This window comes from Varroa jacobsoni, unplaced genomic scaffold (assembly GCF_002532875.2).
Source record: "Varroa jacobsoni isolate VJ856 unplaced genomic scaffold, vjacob_1.0 contig01333, whole genome shotgun sequence".
NCBI lineage: Eukaryota > Metazoa > Arthropoda > Arachnida > Mesostigmata > Varroidae > Varroa > Varroa jacobsoni.
In genome coordinates this window covers 1-19,337 of record NW_019214622.1, presented here as the reverse complement: position 1 = coordinate 19,337, position 19,337 = coordinate 1, and the positions used below count along the sequence as shown (strand labels likewise).

The window sequence follows — 19,337 nt, the reverse complement described above, 5'->3', positions numbered from 1 at the left end:
ATACAACGTAAGTTAAGTTCATGGTTTGTCCTTTTATGACGGCCTTTATCGTTAGACATACCTCTGCTATGAACGAAAATTCTGGCTATAAGTTATGTTAATTGTTGGCAATTGATCTGGGTTTTCTGTGCTGAGAGTACAGCTCTTGATGAGACTCTCCGAATAGCTTCCAGAATAGATGGTTACTCATTAGCAACTAACTTAATATTACTTTAAAAAACAATCATTATCTATCGTACTATTATACAAGGCCGTTCTGTGCTATCCAACCCTTTCGGCGAGCATAAGTTATACAAAAGTTCTGAGTCCTTACCAGAGCTTATCCACGAGTCTGATGATTTACTCTTCGGTGTCGTAGCCGCGGGAGATACTTTGTGACCAGTTTTTACGCAGGCCAAAATTACAGCGATAATTTACCGCGCAGTCGCAGACGCAGAACTCTACTGATTATTGGGTTGTGATGTTGTATTCGTTGATGGAGCGAATAATAGAGCAGGCCTTGCTAAGAAAGCATTATTATAATTCTCGGATCCGGTCAATGATGCATAGTTCACCACCATAATGATATGTCGCTCTATTAAACAAAAAAAAAAATTGTTGGATCCATACCTTCCAGACATCTCGGTTACTATTCTAATCTTCGTCGGGATCCTTACAAACCTCTTTCTATATGCCTAAAAGGTACCAATTATCAAGATTGCACAAAAAAGGGCGATAAGGAATTCACTTGGGTTATTGCCCTTGCATAAAATGTATGAAAAACAGAACATCAATTATTATTATTCAGTAGGTGGCGCTTCGTACGGAACATGGCTAAATTAGAAGGCTGAAATTTTATACGCATAACTTATAGTAACTTGCTGGCCATTTTATTTCCGTTAACTCAAGCTATTTCTAGCGATCTCCATATCAATGTTGCATACTGCAATGTGTAAGTGAACTTTACATTATGCATGTAGGGTTTTGCAAATAATTCCTAGGATGAGAATGTAATGACGATTTATTTAAAAATGCCAATTATTATAAAAAAAGTAAGGGCTTCAATGATCATTTATCATCAAGTACCGCATTTTACAAGAAAACACAATTTACCCCTAAAAATATCGGTTGATGCCAGAGAAATTTATGATCGTACATCAGCTTCGTGACATGCATGCATGCGTGCATGCATACACGCTGATTTGCATTGTCATTTAGTTGTACTTATAGATACCTAACAAAAGCGACAAAAGCCTAATCGTGCATAAACAAATTAAAAAAACTGACTGCAAAGCACGTCCTTCAGATACGAATATTTGGTCTGAGTAATAACAGCAATCTGGGTTTTGAATAAGTGTGTCGACCTAGCTTTTGGACGGCTCATGGACGCGATTTCAGTCCCTGATCCCGTTGTGACTGATCATCCGGTTACCAACTAAAGGCTTTCTGTCTCTACTAGAGGCTCTGAATATACACAAGGATAATTTCAGTAAAAACAACACTTTGACAAATGGTTTTATTCTTTCCTAGCTTATGCGTCTGTGCTTTTGACACGATCAAAGGTCTGTTTTAATTGCCAGCAACAGTTTTCGTTAATTGTCTTACTTTTATTTGGCTTTAATATCTTCTCAAGTGAGACATTACAGTCCGTTGAGTTGATAAATTTAGAAAAATATTTTAAAAACTGATCATATAAAAAATAATTATATTATATCTCGTATTAGGTCAGTGATCGATGCAATACAAACCTGCTAATACATAGAGCTAACTAAGCAACCAAACAGATACGCTTTTATCTAAAAGCATTGAAGAAAAAATTAACAACCACCATCGAAACCACTTTTCGACGACTTTGAGAGTAAAACGCGTCATGTATCACTAGACCAGCCACGTACGTCAAGCAGTGCCCATCTGGGTGACTTATGGAAAACATCTGCCAATTTTTCGTATCGTCAAATATCAAAAAACGAATACAAATCTTAACTACGTTGCATATACAATATTCAACTTCTCACCGTGAGGTGTGAGGAGCAACTACCAGCACATTGAGGTAAATGGGTAAGTTGTAAATTACTGCGCTCTGCTTGTTGACTATGCGTGATCTGCAGCATCCACCCTCAGATAAGTGGCTGGTACGGACTCGAATTTAAGATACCATTTCGTACACGATGTAACATTGTTGCCCTAGGTTGATGACATTTTACATCTAGCAAACAACTGCTGATAAGAAACATATTAATAACAGTCAACAACGGATGAAAATATTCTTGTGAGTTTCTCAGCGTCAGGTAAAGCTCATAATATTCTATAATATTAATATGATATTTAGTTCGAGTAGATCAGATAGCTAGGATATACATACACTGTCATTAGTATTGCCCAGTGGAAAGTTATCTAAGCGTCTGCTAGAAATTTTTTTCGCAACCGAGCTATTCAGTCGTGCAAAAACAACTCTGCAGACCTTTTCAGCGTAACGTCGGTCCACAGCCCATCTGAAACGTGGGACTTAAATAGAAACCTTTCCACCGGACTATCCGCGCTCTGTCAGAACTTATGCCACCTGATATCAATTATACCAAAACATTTCAGCTTCATAAACGAAAAGTAAACGCCATAATATTCTACAATGCGTAGGCGACCAGGTTGTCGTAGTAAACCCGTTGTTCATCGCGACCTTGAAGCGCTGCCAAATATCGTCCGCTTGCGCGGACCGTCACTAAAAGTTTCAATTATAAGACAATTTGTCCATATCGAGTGTTATTTTTGTTATTCAGCTTTTGTTATAGCTCAATCAGCGGTATCATCATTTTCAAAGAGAATTATTTCCAGTTGAAAACAGACCTTATCGGACTATTTTCGTCTGAAGAACAACTAGGATCCACATTTTTCTACCAATTTTTGGGGATAGAATGGTGCCTTTTTTAGGCTGATTAGATTATACATTATCGTTGTTTAATAACTTGTGTTTCGGTGTATGTGTGGATTAATACCTGCGGCTGGCTTGTTGCTAAGATTTTGGAAATTCAAAAAAATTTGTTCGTCCATATTGGCGCACCACGTCCTTTTGGTGGGGGACGGGAGGGAGGTCGTACAATAAACGTATATATACATACGGTTGTTATAATTTTCCAGAGGTAAAAATGCAATTATATGGAACGTCTCGTGCAGCATTTACCTTTATGCCTAGCAAATGATGCTTAAGGAATCAGCGAATTTATTTCGTTTCTACACCAGTGACCAATTACTTCTACATGTATCGGGAAGTATTTCTTAGTAATTTTAGTCGATAAAGGAGTCGCACTTAATAGTAGATAAAGCACGTTAGGTTGCACGAAGTGGCCTTGACGCATTTATATACCTTGTGCAAGCACGCTTCTTCCACGACAAGGTCGAAACGTAAAGACCCTGATACATGTTTTTCATAGTGCAGACTGCTATGTTGGCTTCGGCTGCTGCAAACGGGTACTACCAGAAACAGCCCGTCCCATCGTTCCTTCTCATAATAGATACTAGGCGGTCCAAGTAGCGCCTATTTGCCAATAAGAACCCTTATGCGACTAACCAATCTCTAGGTTGCCAAGAACGGCCATACTTCTCACATGACTTTAAAGGCACCGATATTCACTAGCTTGGGAGAAAATTCTACAACAATTTCAGCCACCCTGGAAATGCTAAGGAGTAAATTGAATTCACAAGGTTCATAAGGTAATTACGTAGGTATACAACACTGTAGTTTATCTGTAATGCTATCTTAATTCGAATTTTTGCAGGTGAAATGGTGTCTGTGCACGTCATAGTAGACAAACTGGGAAAAAACTAACGGATTTTTTTTTTACTGAAACACACTCACGAAGTTCTCCCTATAGCTGACGTAGTGCATGGCGAACCTTGCGTGCGGCATCTGGTTGCAATTCTTCAGTCTACAAAACAACGGAAGAAGCGCTCTGCTGACACGTCGTACAAGAGTCGAGACGTTGCACAATACGTTATATGCGGCGTTCCTTTGACTCAGCTTTTGACGACAAGGTTACGCTTACGCCGGCCGAATTGGTTGTCCCTATGAACGTGCTCAAGCTTCTTACAAGGAAGAATGAAATAAGCATGCAGCAATGATAAAGTGGCCGAGCTATGCGTTTCAAACGAGCAACTGACATGGTCCATAGGGACAGCCTAATTCTCCATCTTGTTGAATGACCTTTCTGATTAATATGAAGACTGAAGAAATTAGTCGAGGTCATTTCCTGCATGGACACCTTATCATACATATATGAATCAATCAAATTTTAACCGCAGAAAGTTCTAATGTAGTAAATCTATTAACCCATCTAATGATGTAGTAATCTCGTTTAACCCGTATGGTCCAAAAGGTTTTCAGTGGTTTTATGAGCTCTTTCTTTAGTGTTAGGTTATTGTGTTTCTTAATTAACAATAATAATTAATTAACGATTAAATTAAATTCGATTGATAATTTGCTTGGAAAGTGAGACCACTACCCTAAGTGGAACTGAGTGGAACCGATACCTACCTTTCGTCACTGAGAACTCCTTCTATATTTTCACAAAAACATAACTGTCTAAATGTCTTAATTCGACAAACTTTGCCTGCTCAGAACGAACATGTCAGTACCCCTACGTCGTGCACTGTCAACAAAGGGATGCAATACGAAAGCGGGTAAGTGAATGTTACCTACTTAAACAGGCTTGACATGCTTGTGACTAAGGTTTACTGCAATGGAACCAACTAACAAAAAATTAATATCTAATTTAATAGTGAGTGTCAGCTTCTTCGAATTATTATTTATTTGTTCTACTTCCTGTTTACTTCATATGACCGGTTTTTGACATTCATGTTTGCTTTATTATGTGTAATACAGGCCACCTGTAGAACAGCCGCTGGAACTCTATCGTGGAATTTCGGCGGCTGGTCTCCGAATCATCCACCCAAGAAGCCTTCATATATAACTATCTTATAAGATGAACACGTCAGACAAAAAATCGTTCGATATTTTCCGCGCAAAATACATATATATACGAGCGAACACATGTATGAAGCAATTCGAAAACACCTGCCCCTTGTAAAATATAGTTGTGTCAAAAGCAGTCCATGATGAACCATTATATGCGTATATGTATGTGTATTGTTCGATAAGTTCGGTCCAAAAAAAGAAAATTCGCATCTATTTAAAAACGGCTGTAGGCTCAAGTATCTCAGAGATTCAGGGCCCTCCTCTTCGTCCATTGCAGCAACGTCTCAGACTTGTTCGGAACTTAAGGATTCAGTGGGTATACCTGATTTACATCTTTTACAGTTTCTACGCTGTTCTTTTTTAACTTACAATGTCGCTTCGTTCATTACACAGTAATGCACAACATCCCAGTGGACCAGATTTGAGCCCCCTAGCATCCCGAACTGGGGCTGTAGGGCGGATGAGGGCGTACAGCATAAGTTATACCCAGAAGTTCTACCAATTTCGATTGTTTACATTTAGGCGAGTGTAACAGTCTCCAGTTAGTAATCGATTATTAATTAGAAACCGGGAAGTAACTACACGCAATTTTACATAGAAGTTTATGGCATGCAACTTCTTTCCAAATAAGTCTTCTACACATTTGAGATGAAAAAACCTTATGGTATCACGTGTGCTAAATACATTGCTTCCGAGACGTTCTTATGGCATGAACAAAACTCGCAACGTACGTCAACAGCGGTCACACTTTTCTGGCCACAAATAATCCAGTTTATCAATATCATATAAGAAAACATATGCATTTTATAATTATAAAATGCATATGTTCTCTTTTTCTTTAAAAATGTGAAAATCTGTCGAAAAATAAGTAAGTAAGAAAAACAATTTCGCCATGTTATTAGCTAGCTGGCAGCGTTAATGGTGGGCAACTCCATCCTACTCTAATCAGTTTGTTCTTTGTTCTCAGGAAGTTTAAAAGGTTCTTTTCAATTTCTTTTCATTCTGTCCGAAAAGAAACAATCAAAATGGTTAGGGGTGTAATTTCAAAGCCGACTTCTTCTTTGTATGTTGGTTAAACGCTTCTCATAATTATCAGCCTTAGAGACCTCCACTGAATTATAGATAATTGGAACAGTGAGCCTGATCATGATAGTAGGAGAGTTTTGACAAAAACCTTTAAAAAGCCAGAAGAGACAAAAGTGACGCATGCTGGAGACAGTTATTCCGAGGCTCAGGTATTCCAAAGAATACGTAGGAAGACGAAAGGGTATTCCTTACAAAGGCAAAATCCTATCGATTTACATATGCAATGTAAAGCTTTCGAACATTTAATTATTTACTGTTACGTATAATACATTTATTGCAATAATAAGATATTTTTGCTTTTCTTTCGCTGTTCTTTGAAACGTATCGTCCAAAATAAGCTAAGCAGCTAGCTATGAAGCAATCTGAAGTAGAGTGCAACGCGTTTCTCTTCACGGTCACCGTACTTCAGTTTTTTTTTTTTGTGATTTTAGCAAATACGACCCATTACACTAAGTCTATCATAATAACCCGACGCTATATGTGTATTAATACAGGTCACAGTGTAGACGCCTTACACTGATCTACTTGAGCGTACGGCTCCTGTGCTTACGCAGACATCACAGCGATACGTGTGTATGTAACGTAAATGACGGCAGGTAATGTCGACGCTCTATGTTATTCGCCAATGATTCAACCGTCTAATTTCGCCAGAATCATAAAGCTATAACGCTACGAGCAAATGTGAGCAACAGGTGCCCGATGACCGACGTATCGTGAAGATTTAAAAAGACTGTGCAAAGACACAACGTATTCAACAGTCATCTCCGATCTCTTCATTTCAAGCGTTTCAATCTATAAAGGGCTGTAAAAAAACATGAACGTCTCAACACCCAGATGTTTGCTTTTGTCATTGTATATACATACACTGGCAAGGTCCCTTGATGTTTGCTAGCTATTTTGTTTATTTAATACATTCGTCAATTAAGGTATGTGTTCTTGTTATAACAGTTAGAATCAGAAAACGGTAGTACGCGACCCACTACTCGTATGCCCGCCAGGTGCTGCAGGATTAATTCAATCTCCTAAACAACTATTAATCTAAGAAGAAAGTATTAGCAGAATAGAAGATAGAAAAGTGCTTCCAGATTTCTCGTCGCTTTGTTCCCTGTTACTAGCTTGGGCGAGGCGGCGCTTTAATTCAACTCAAGGCAATATGGAGTAATTCCCCGAGTTGTAGGTCTGACAACTAGAAACAACCATTCGGGTGGGGTAAAGACGACTGGAAAGTTTAAGCCTTCCTGCGTAGAGAACGTGTATAGGTATTAAGGATAAAAGTTGTACAGCGCTTGTGTGCATTCAACGAGTCTACATACTTATACAGAACGGTGTTCCGCTCGAAAATGAAGCAAACATGCACGTAAAGTCCCTCTACACTTAAAAACAAGCTGGGCGGTTTCGTTCAAAAATATTGAGGTGTCAAGCAAATGTGTACACAACAGCGATAATTGAGACTCCAGTTCTACCTTGTACTAGATGCCATCGCACTAAAACAATTGATACTGAATATGAACGTTAACTCAGTTGTCCTTCTTGATACAAGACTGAGATCGGCAACTTCTTGAGCAACAGGAATACGTTTCCCTTCGTCTACGTTATGCGCCATAGCAACTTCGATAAAGAGTCGCAGGCCACGTGTCTTTGAGTTCAGGCATGCCGATGGATCGAACAAAACAAATCGACGGGTCTGTATAAGTTCGCTACATTCTGCGAATGCTTGAAAAGTGTGGCGGGAGGGACAAGTATGTGACAAAGTGACAGACAAAGTGAAATCCGCCCCTCGGTCTTCAGACCTTCATTATGAACTTTGAACTACATTCCCTACGTAAAATTTGGTATTAGTCCACCAGCGAAAAGGTATCATAGCGCGTTAGGTAATTGTCGAAGAGCGACACAGAAATTGCATATAAAGTTAATGAGCTTGTAAGAGCTTGCTTTGCGCTTGCCAGTGTGTCTCGTTCCACTGGCACTTGACTCCTTTCACCGTCGCTAATGAGTCCAGGGTTTGAGGTAAGTTAGGTGACTGCCATGGACCTACCTCGTCGTCTACATAATATCAATCACTATTGCCAAATCGCAGTGAATCCGTTTTCGAAATCTATTGAATTGATAGTGATTTTGATGCGCATTTCGTCTTGAGGCATATCATTCGAATTTTTAACCTTGTTTTTAATTTTAATTTCGCCTTATTTCGACCTTAATTTTAGTTTCGCCCGTTTATGATTTTTATGGCTACCGATCTTTTCGTGGCCGATTCGAAGTCCTGAATCATCACATTTTCGTTATATGTAAGATATATAATATAAGAAAGGCTTTGACAATGTAATTTCTAAATAGTACTTTTTACGACATCACGATAGAAAGCATATTTACGAAATAGCGAAGAACGAATTCGTACACATATATATATATATTGAAACAAACTTTCGAAATTGTCAGAGCATGTAAGACAAATATATATATATATATATAGCATACCTTGAACTGATTCACGCTACTGATTTTCCTTGTTTTGCGGTGCTCGCGGGTATTGTTAACTTTACGGTTCGTTACATCGGGTAGGTTATGCACCTCAAATGTGAACCACAAAAGAGTGGGAAAATTTAAAGCCTGAATGGATAGGATTATTGTTCCGAACAGTGGGCCTCGCAAAGTAACTTCAGAGATTTAGATAAATAGCTAAATTATTAACCTGATCCTAGATCTTCGTGGTCTTATAAATGTATCGCATGATTTTCTCGGTCTTTTTCGGATCTTTTTCCACCAAGGGCAGATCATTCCTCGCCCAATAATCCAGTCTAGCATAAATAGCAGAATGATAAAGAACTTCACTAATACAATCTCGCAGTCAAACTGAGAGCACTGACGTTGTTTGAAAAATTATATAAAATTTTGTATAGTTAAAACCTTGTAATTGCATAAAGAGTGTAAGGATTGCGCCACCTATCACGATGACTGTAAACCAAAATATACACGTTGGCATTTAGCCCCTGTCGCGTTCAAACTTTGCAGTTCATCACATGCAATGAGTTAGGTAAAACTCCTCTGCTTCCACTAGCGCGACGGAGTACTTTTGTGAATTTTAAGGTGATCTTTGTTCATATATTTGGCGGTATCATTTAAATATACGCGACTGCGAGACTAGCAGCTATACGGGTGGAATGTAGCAGTCAACAAAGCAGAAATATCTCTGTCAACAGCAGACGTTACTCAAAGTACCCTATCGTGCAGGTAAAAAAACGCAGCACCCATTTTTCGAGAGCAATGAACGACGTGTCTGATCGACGTAACCTTCCGTGACGTCGGTTCTTGTTTACTGTTAATAGATCAGCAAAGTTTGCCAGATAATCGTAAGAATCAACACTGTCAGAACAAGCAAGCTGACGGTGTCCCAACATTATGGCGCATCCGACACACCAATAGATGCCGTGTAAAAGCGAGAACCAGTAAACAGCTAGTAGAAAAAATGATGACAACCTTGTGTATCATGTGTACGATCGAATCGTCAGTGTAAGATATGAATACATTACATACACTGGACCCTCGACGAAATAGAAGACGTTCTAAAACGACCTTGATACTTTGTATGCCTACGATGTCCGAGTAACGACTATAACCGTATAGAAGTATAATGGTCGTAATCTTCATCGATGTTTTACTGCTCTATGCAGTTCGCTGCAGATGGGGAGAACGGCCTTTTTATCTACATAATCGAATTAATTTTGCTAAAAAATAGCCGATGAGGTGCAATCGAACAAAGTTCATTGTATGCATCTGCAGATCGTCTACTTAAATCCTACCGGCTTAATAAATAAAATAAATACAAAAAAATAATACATTTCACTGAGTAATATGCATTTAATTAGTGGTCGAATTCGGCAATTTCAAAATCCCACAAGATGAAAAGCAATGTTCTGTCTTCGCGCATCGCTACGCTTCCTTGAAGCAATCATCGACTCATGTCGAATGATTCCGAAAGATTGATTTCCATTCTAAGACATTACGGCAGATCCGTTTCGAAATTCAGATAGTACTTCTGGATAAACCTAATGATACAGAAAAATAAGCTTTTGTTTGTCTTGTAACAGAAGTAAGAATTGCAACTGTTAGATAAAGCGATATCAGTTTTCTATGCGCCCTAGTACCAGCCCGTGGCATAACAAGTCTGTGTTCCATGGTTGTGCACTCTGTTCTGATTTATCAAAGGCACATTACTTATTTAGGTTGGGCTTGATTATTTCTTATTAACTACTAACTAAGAACTAGATGCGATTCGAGTCAAAATAAAAAAACCTAGTACTAAACTAGAAACTTCCAAGTAGTTCAATTAAGCGTACACTGTGTTTGCGCGACAAAAAATCGAGTAGCGCTAGTACCATTATGGACATCCAGCCAGTCAGTTGTCAAGCACGAGCATTTCAAACACCACTATAAGCAGAGACATACCTTCCGACTGATATAAATCTTTTTTTCTTCTAGAGAAAAAGTGCAATAAGGAGTGCATAATAAGCATCTGTTGTGCACCTCGGGAAATTTATAGGTTGTCCGAGTTTCAAAGGTCTAATTCCATTTTCGACTCACTTTCTGTGACAGAGCTATTTGAGCCGCTTTTCTAAACTATGCAAAGTCATTACCTAAATAGAGTAACATACGCCACTGTGAGTTACCCTCGAAAAAAACATTATGCTTAGTTTCGAATCGCTAGCGTTGCTACTGTGTCTGCTATGCGATGTACCTATCGAATTCGAATATATGGCTGAAATTCGATGGCAGCCGTTGCAGCCCTTTGTAGTGGCCCTGTTGTCCCGCTTTCAAGCAGGAACAGTCAAACTCGGAAACCTGCTTATTTGATTGTAAAGCGTAGCCTTTTGGCCCTAACTCACAATTATGGAAAAACATACACTGCATTATTATTACAGCAAGTGAACTTGGTTAAATTTAGACAGTCTACAACTACTAGATAGTATTCTGTTTGTGATTGCTTTCAGACACCGTATGAAAGCGAAACTTCAAAAGGTTGTTTTCTATGAGTATCTTTTTGGCGAAATGCGCTTTTTCATAGAGAAACGTCACGGAGCCTGAGAAGTCGTCAATAAAGATTAGATCGATGTATTTGTTTCGGTTGGTAATGATCTATGGAGACACAAATATCTACCTATAATCTTAATCATATACGCTGTCTTTTCGCCGACTGATGTGTTGTTTATCTAGACACTGTTTAACGTAGGCAAAATTCTTTTATTTGTTACATTGATCACTAACAATTACTTCGGTGCTCGATTCCAATAGGTCCATTCTACCTTGTTTGGTTATATAGATATCACTGGAAGGATTTCTAAACGAGGTTGCTTGTAATCAACTAGAGGCACAATCAATTTTTCAATCGAGCAGCACAGAAGCTGCGTTGAATATTGGAGAATATATTTCTTGCCACTACCCACTAATATATTTGAAATTATGATCCGAAAAGTTCCTGAACTATATTCTGTAAACTAAGTTGCTTAATACATCGATCTATTCTTAAAAAGGCAAATTACATACGAGTATTAGCTTCTTTAGTATTTCTTCTTGAAGTCAATTATTATCAAGGCCCGATTTTCGTTACAAACCTTCATCCGATCCGAAAGCGTAATAACAACCTAATTGTTTTTATATACGTAAGCGTGCTTCTATGTAACAATCTGTCCCGCACAAATTTCGTTCATTACCTAAACGCTAACTTCGAGACGGATTTACTAATATATTCTAAACTTATTTCAGGGTAAAAAGGACGGCATATTATGACCGTCCCAATTACACCAATTCAATGATTGAACTACATGCTGAATATATCTACTTAGATGCCACAACAAACATCAAATAATATTCTCTACCCTGCGGAAGTTCATAAATAGATAGCCATTTTAACGGCAGGAACCACAGACCTAAACCTAGCTATGTTTCATTGGATTTATCGAGTCGTTATCTAAAAGCCAAAAAAGAACACTTCTGTGCAGCGAAGTTTATTTTCTAACTATAATGATTTATAAGAAGGTTTTTACAACGTATAAATACAATAAAGCCCAATTGTTTCACGTAGCAATTCTCGCTTTAGATATCTATATAGTGAAGCTGTAGAGAAGTATTTGTATGTATTATACCACCTGAGACAATGCTTCACAAGTAACGAATTACAGCATCTGATAAGCAATAATTATTGAAGACTTACTAGGTCTCGCTGAGCAGACTTTTATGAATCGTTCTCGTTCGTTTGCATAGACTATGTAAGACGGAGTTAATTTAAACAATCATCAAATGACAACGATCTTCAACAACGTTTAACTTTCGTTTGGGAAAACTTTCACAGACTCAGAGATATGCGAAAGGCGAAGGATTGGCCTGACTGGAAGCACCCAGCATATATATAGAGTGCAAGTGATCAAGGTAATGAATGTGGAAACGGCAGGTCGCGTCTCATTTTCTAAGCGGGTGTTGTATGGCTAATCTGTGAATATAATGAAAGAGTAACAAAGCGTAAATGCAACTGCTATATTGTTCGTGGTGTTAATTCTAAAGTTTTCAGTAAATGGATATAATTATATACATTGCCTGCCATGGAGGACACACCCACACAAAGGAAAGACCTTCACCGTCATGCTAGAACACGTGCCAGAGTTATCAAATGCATATAAATCTCAAATCATACATATTATACATACTCAAGCATTTATTAGTTTATTTAAATGAATAGCAAAAATAAGAAAATAATTTACACGTACAGAAGTACACAAAGCCGCTGCCCTTAACATAGATATGCCCTGTACATACAAAGTTTTTCATCTTAAATTGCATTAATTCCAAATTCTAATCAATTTCAAGTTCTACTCGAATAACAATGGGGTATTCTAAAATATGTTTTAGAGATATTTCTACCCTCAATAGGAGCATCCTCCAGTAGTCATTACTTATCCACAAATTTTCAAACTAGAATGAAATGGTTTATTCCTATTTGATCAAAATCCATAATAATAAATAGTCTAATAGCCCCTATCCTACGATTTGTCTGGCCCTCTCTACTGTATCGCTATTGCAAAGCCATTTATCGCGACAGATTTCCTCATCGAGGCGTTCCTTCTCCCGCCTAAAAAAACGCAAAGCTTTTTTTGCAAGAAGCACTTTAGTGATTTTTTTGTTTCTTGCAGTTGCTTCAAATTCTCGTCCTTGAACGGTAAGTTTCATCGTAGTACGACGCCCTTCGTCGGAGAGTTCGGCCTCGCCAAAGACTGCTCCGCCCGGAGCATCTGGGGGGAACATCTCGCCCAGCTGTCGCACCGGGTTGAGCCGTACATTGACGATCGCTTCTCGTAGGAAGTCCGCCCCCATTAGCTTAACCAGGACACGCCATACGGTCTTAAGGCTTTTGTTGCTATCAAGAAAGACGGCGCCCATAAGACTCTCCATTAGGTCTCCGAGCGGTTTCGGTACATCGACCTGCTCCAGATCGTCTTCACTTAACTCCACGTCTTCGAGTTCGTCGTCACCGATTAAATAGTCGAGAAGGTTGATACGCTTCTCTGTCTCGCGGTATTCGACAAAGCGATTTGTTAGTTTTAACAGGAGCGGCGAGTGGTGCTGCATACATGTGTGCAGCTTGTTGTCGACAACGATGGCGGCCAATGTATTATTGCAAACAAGAGAGGCGCGAACGTCTGTTAACTGGCCAGGGTTAAGATCGGGATCCGACGTATATATAAACTGCGAAATAAGGTAATCGACAACAGCGTCACCCAAGAACTCGAGCCGCTCGTATGAAGTCGTCAAGTGATTATAACGGTACGACTTGTGCGTTATAGCTTCAAGCAGCAACAGTCTACTTTTGAAAGTGTATTCCATGGCCTGTTCAGCTGAGCGCATTTCTGCCTCCCAACGCACGAGGTCCGCCATCCTTCCTGTCGGTAACGGTTCGGGAATTGGAAGATCGAAGCGATCTAGAAAATCGCCATCTTGGCGCCGTCCAAGCGGTATATTTAGCCAGCGTAGAAATTCCAGTGCTCCTACGGGACCGCATCGTTCCAAGTAGACTCCAATTAAAGCCTCAATCGAGTCAGCGCAGATTTTGCTCTTGTAATACTGGGAATTTCTTGACAGTTCGGCAATTTCCGCCTTAATCGCTGCGCCTTTAAGTGGTTCTACCTCTGTCGCCGAAAGTGGAATGAAGTTAACTCTTACGCGAAAGCTCCTACATTCGACATGCTCATGAATGCGTTTGGGGACAGCGTGCTGAAGCAAATTGATGTTAGAAATAATCCTGCATCTCTTGCCGGTCAGCTCTCCTTCATTGGCTTTCTGGTATTCTTGATACAAGTGTAAGGTGACAGCAATTTTAAGAAATGAGTCCCCGATGACCTCCAGTCTCTCGGAGTCAACAATGTCATTAGCATGCAGAGGAGTGAGAGCTTTCATCAAATCAACGGGGGATGGCCCGCAACAAGTTTCGAGGTTTGGCTGTTTGCTGAAATCCATATTTCTTATTGTCTCGTCATCGACACTAAGTTGGGCTCGTCGATGGCCGGCCATGCGCTCCATTTCGAGAGGTTTCCATCCGGGCTTGTTTTGATTGGGCTCGAGAGGCGGTACCCTGGAACCCAGGCCGGATACCGTAACGATATCCAAACGGAGAGCTTCAGCAGCGGCCAAACGTCGTACGCGATACAAAATAGAGGGAACAGATGTGACCTTATTCCATACAGAGCCGGGCAGACGTTCAATGACGCATTTTGCAGCGCTACGTGGTGCCAAACTATGCGCTTTTCGGTGCTTAGTTCGCCTTGATATGTTTCCAAGCCGATCTTCATGTCTGGGATGTATCATCTCGAGCCGCTTTTGTACCCGTTTTGGTACTAGCATTAATTCACCGTCAGCCTTGGCAAACACCCGCTCCACGTAGCATCGTTTCTCATGGGCGTTTGGAAGGGTCTCAGTTGCCTCTATATTCACCACAGCGTTCTTCAGTAGCTTTGCGGCATTCTCAAGTGAAATATCCGGAGGTATAATACCATTCCACGTGGGTGGTTGAATCAAACAAAAATCCAGTTCTCTGTTAGGGTCTACAATGGTCACTATTGGAACTTCATTCATGTTGTACATCATTGACGGTATTTTCAGCACATCACGAAATAGGTATGCATTCAATTCAGAGCACAATTTGAACTGCTCTTCATGAAGTTCAAGCTCACGACAAAACTCAATTGTAACTAATTCCTTGCCTGCTCTCGTATAAATCGGAAACTGAGGTAAGAATTCAGGTAGGCGTTGTTTGAGAAGAATTCCCATACACCTGGGTTCAAGCTCGGGGTCCATATAGCTAAAAGTCAAATAATATAAGGGAACACATAAGAGAGAGTGCTTTTAAAATTTCATACAAAAAATTGCACAACAACTAACATAGAATCGCCAAACGAAGTTTCTATCATAATTTGCATTATAAAAAGGTCTACCAGAAAAAAAAAGCAAAGTTAATCTTAAAAATTGAAACTTTTATTTTTGAGGAGATAGAAAGAAAAAACAATGAAAGCTGCCAGACTTACTTATCATCAAGATGGTCTGGATCATTGAGCTTCGTGAGGCGCAGATAGAACCGATACAGTTGGAGTCGGACTGGGAAGTCCGCAGAAGTCAGAGTTGTTGGTACAAAAGCTTCCGGCTGCACTCGAGGACACAGAATGAGATTCGTCTGGGATGCAGGACCGGTCTTGAACAATGACGCTACCTCCGGGCTCACCTCGTCCAGTGTTACTTCCAGTACGACCTTACGTTTGATTGGCAACATGTGCTGGCTAAGTTCACCAATTTCGTAGAGACGGTGCAGGGCATTCAACGCTGCTGACGTCTGTGTGCAAATAATGGAACTATCTCGTAAGTCATATGATCAGATGCTAAGCTAAGACCAGCGGAATTATGTCTCTCCGGGAAAACGAAAAGTAAAAAATTTCACCTTATGTTGAGGCGGAATTACTTACGATAATACGGTTATTCGGTGTGACCAAGTTGACACTATCAACGATATTTGATTAATTCAATGTAATTTAAATAAAGTAAGAATCGACTTGTTTAAAGTGAAATAAGTCAATCCTTAGTAGATTGTATCTGTAGCTGTTCTTTACTAAAATGTTACGGCACACAGATTTAATCTGAAACAGATCATCAGTTTTCGCACCGATCATCCCTGTACACACGCACATGTAACGTCCAAAATGTGATCTCCTGTACTCACCCTTGCGATAGAGTGCGATTCTTCCCAATCTCCATATACAGCTGTCTGGAGAAGACTTTGCCGTGGAAGTCGAATGCTGCAGCGTACGAGCTTCCGATACTGCGTCGATTCTTCGTACGTGTACTCGGGTGTCTGCAGCGTATAGCGATCAGACCCAAGCGAATCACAATACCACTGCAAGATCTGACGTGCAGCAAATGGCGTTATAATTGCACGACCGTTATTATGCTCATGCACCTTTGAGTAAATGTTGGCGAGCTGAAAACGATTATATAAGTGTAAGAACATCTGTGACGGCTCAACAGGGCCACGACGGTGCTCATTACAGTAACGTAACAATTGGAATTCGATGTTTTTGAACGTAGCCAGTTCATACTGTATTTCAACGGCTTCTCGAGCGCTCGCTAGGACAACGTAAAGTGATGGCAATCTGCGCGCCCGACCACGCGATTGCACATACGAACGCATACTACGCGGCGTATCAAATCGCACGACAAGATTGCACGCCGGCACATCGACGCCTTCCTCAATCACCGATGTAGCCACGAGAAGGTTGAGTTGGTGACTACGGAAGTCCCTTAGCACTCGTTCCTGGTGACGGACCAATTCCTGCTCAGCGAGCTGACCACCTTCGCCGTATTCCGGGCCATACAGTGCCATGCCGCTCTGACCAATGACGAAATCGCAACGAAGATGGCCCCACCGTTCCGGATATTTCGCTGACATCGCTTGAATCCAACGACACAAAGCAAACACTGTTGCCCGTTCTATGGTAAATATAATGCCGCACAACGGCTGGCCGAAACCCTTGAATTCTTCAAGTATTTCCAGAAGTTTCCAAGCTTTAGGGCTAGCATCTTCAAGAGGCGCATTCCAGCTGGTTACGATTCGTTCAGCAAGCTCATAAGATTTATGTAGTCGACGCGTACTCTGCAGCTTATCAGCGCGGGCCATATCGCTGAGGATAGTGTGCGTTAATTGTCGTACTCGACGGCGCACAACATCCAGACAGCCAAAAGGTCCAACGGCGGCGAGGATAGCGTTGACCGATGTGGACACGTTCGCGTCTGGGGTCGTCACGATACGAGGGCCACCAGCGTCATTGCCCGCGTTGACCGGAGCCGTCGGGTAAATCACGAGCAGCTCCCGTGGCCGAGTGATGTAATCCACGGCACTGAGGGCAGTGACTAGATTCGCACCGAGTTTACATTCCAATTCCTCAATTCGCGAGGCCATTTCGACAAGACGCACTTTCTTATTGAAAACTGAAGCTGTCAGCCCTAGTACACGGGGTCGAGCGCTTGGCTGCGTGCAAATATAATGATTTTGCATAATTTGCACGTACGGGTCCTTGCCTGTGGCGCAGTGGCATTCGTCGAACACTAACAAATTCAAATTGGCCATGGAGATAAAATTGGCGTTCAGTATATTATTCAGGATTGTAGGGGTCATAACCAACACGTTGTTCTCCTCGAACTGTTGGTACCATTGACGTCCTGACCAATCGTCAACACGCATAGCTCCAACGAAACTTCGGACGCGACCTGTAATATGTCGCGTGAGGTAGGCTGCCTGCTGTTGAACCAAAGGCACAGTCGGCGCGAGGAATACCGTTCTGCGGCCTCCATTTGCCAACGGGAGAGCGGTTTGGTAAAGCAGTTCTTTGATGAGTAACACCGCAATTAGGGTTTTTCCACAACCTTTGATGAGACAAAATTAACAATAGATGTTAATCTCTGCACAGCTATTGTTATTTTAGCAGGCTAGGGTCTTGGTCATTACGGAAATTTGTCAATTTCTGTCACATTTTACCGAGTTTATATAGAGCAAAGAGTGGGGATTAGCTATTGCTGATTCAAACATCTTGTGCGGATTATTTGGGTTTGCTGTAAAATAATTAAATGTAACCTTTCTATCTATTAATATATGGGCGTACTAAGTTTGATTAACGAGCATTTAGACCAATAACTGTTAAATCTTAAATCGGTAAAAATTAAGAGTATATTCATTTTTTTGATGCCTTCATTCTTTTTGATAACAGACGACTCTGTTAAATGACCTTCCGTCCTACAATCGCAGAACCCGCCCAGTTCGTACAAATGTTTATCAACGAATAGCCATTTTACAATAGGCTAGATCAGGCTTCAGAACCCGCACCCTGATAAGCCATCATACTGCTAATGATTAATTTCTGTTTTAGTAAACAACGGGTATACTGAACAAGGACCCACCCGTTCCAAGGCAGATGATCACGTTCTGCTTTGCCGCAAGCTCAAACAGCTCTAATTGAAAGTGGCGGGCAGCCAAATCTCGCACGGCAGGTTCTGCATATTCAGCGCCTAACGACCTGGACAAAAACCGCAGTTCTTAATAGCTAACCAAAATGATGGCACCCATAAAGTATTGACTTTTTATAGGTACTATCGAACTCGGCATTGGCATTGATAACAAACTACTTTACCGCTGTCTAAGCAAGGAGTCTGTCGGAGCTAATGAACAGGTCAAATAAAGTCTCATTTACTCAAGTGTATAGTTGTCAGCACAGTAGGACAAATTAGTAAGAAGAAAGAAAATGAATTTCCAATACACAATGTAAACCTCGTAGTAAACTTACCCCTCCACCTGTTCTACAGATGGCGCCATAGAACCCATGCTGTCCGCCAATCTTCTTTCACTCCAAGCCAACAACTCTTCCTTCGCGTGTTTTTGATTTAACCACTTTTAAGGTAAATAGTTCAATTCAGGATAAACAAATAATCGTACTGACAAGATCTGCTAGAAAACACACGACCTCCTGCCAGATGACACGAGGCAGGCGCCGCTGGTAGCGGGCTATTTTTACAAGGAGACAAAAATCGTGCGACATGTGTTCGCGATAGAGATCAACTGAATTCAGAGCAACAAAATCTTCGAATGGCGGCAAATTCAAACTCAAATATATACGACATCCGTATGTTACAGACTGTTCATCACTGAGATTTCATTCTTATGCGCCAATTCGCGTAAACATAAACACCTCGAATAATCAAATAGTTAAAAGTTTAAGGGTAGCTGATT

At 40.6% G+C, this 19,337-nt stretch overlaps 1 protein-coding gene across 1 annotated transcript; it reads right to left on the bottom strand.

The window, feature by feature from the left end:
- Nucleotides 1–12,014: 12,014 nt before the first annotated feature.
- On the bottom strand, nt 12,015–19,094 carry LOC111271968 (endoribonuclease Dicer-S). Its single transcript, XM_022853050.2, has 5 exons — nt 18,895–19,094; nt 18,512–18,627; nt 16,281–17,980; nt 15,595–15,896; nt 12,015–15,371 (listed from the first exon to the last, which is right to left on the bottom strand). The coding sequence occupies exons 1-5, from the start codon at nt 18,930–18,932 to the stop codon at nt 13,055–13,057; spliced, it is 4,473 nt and encodes a 1,490-aa protein (XP_022708785.1). The 5' UTR covers nt 18,933–19,094; the 3' UTR covers nt 12,015–13,054.
- Between the last annotated feature and the right edge of the window lie 243 nt (nt 19,095–19,337).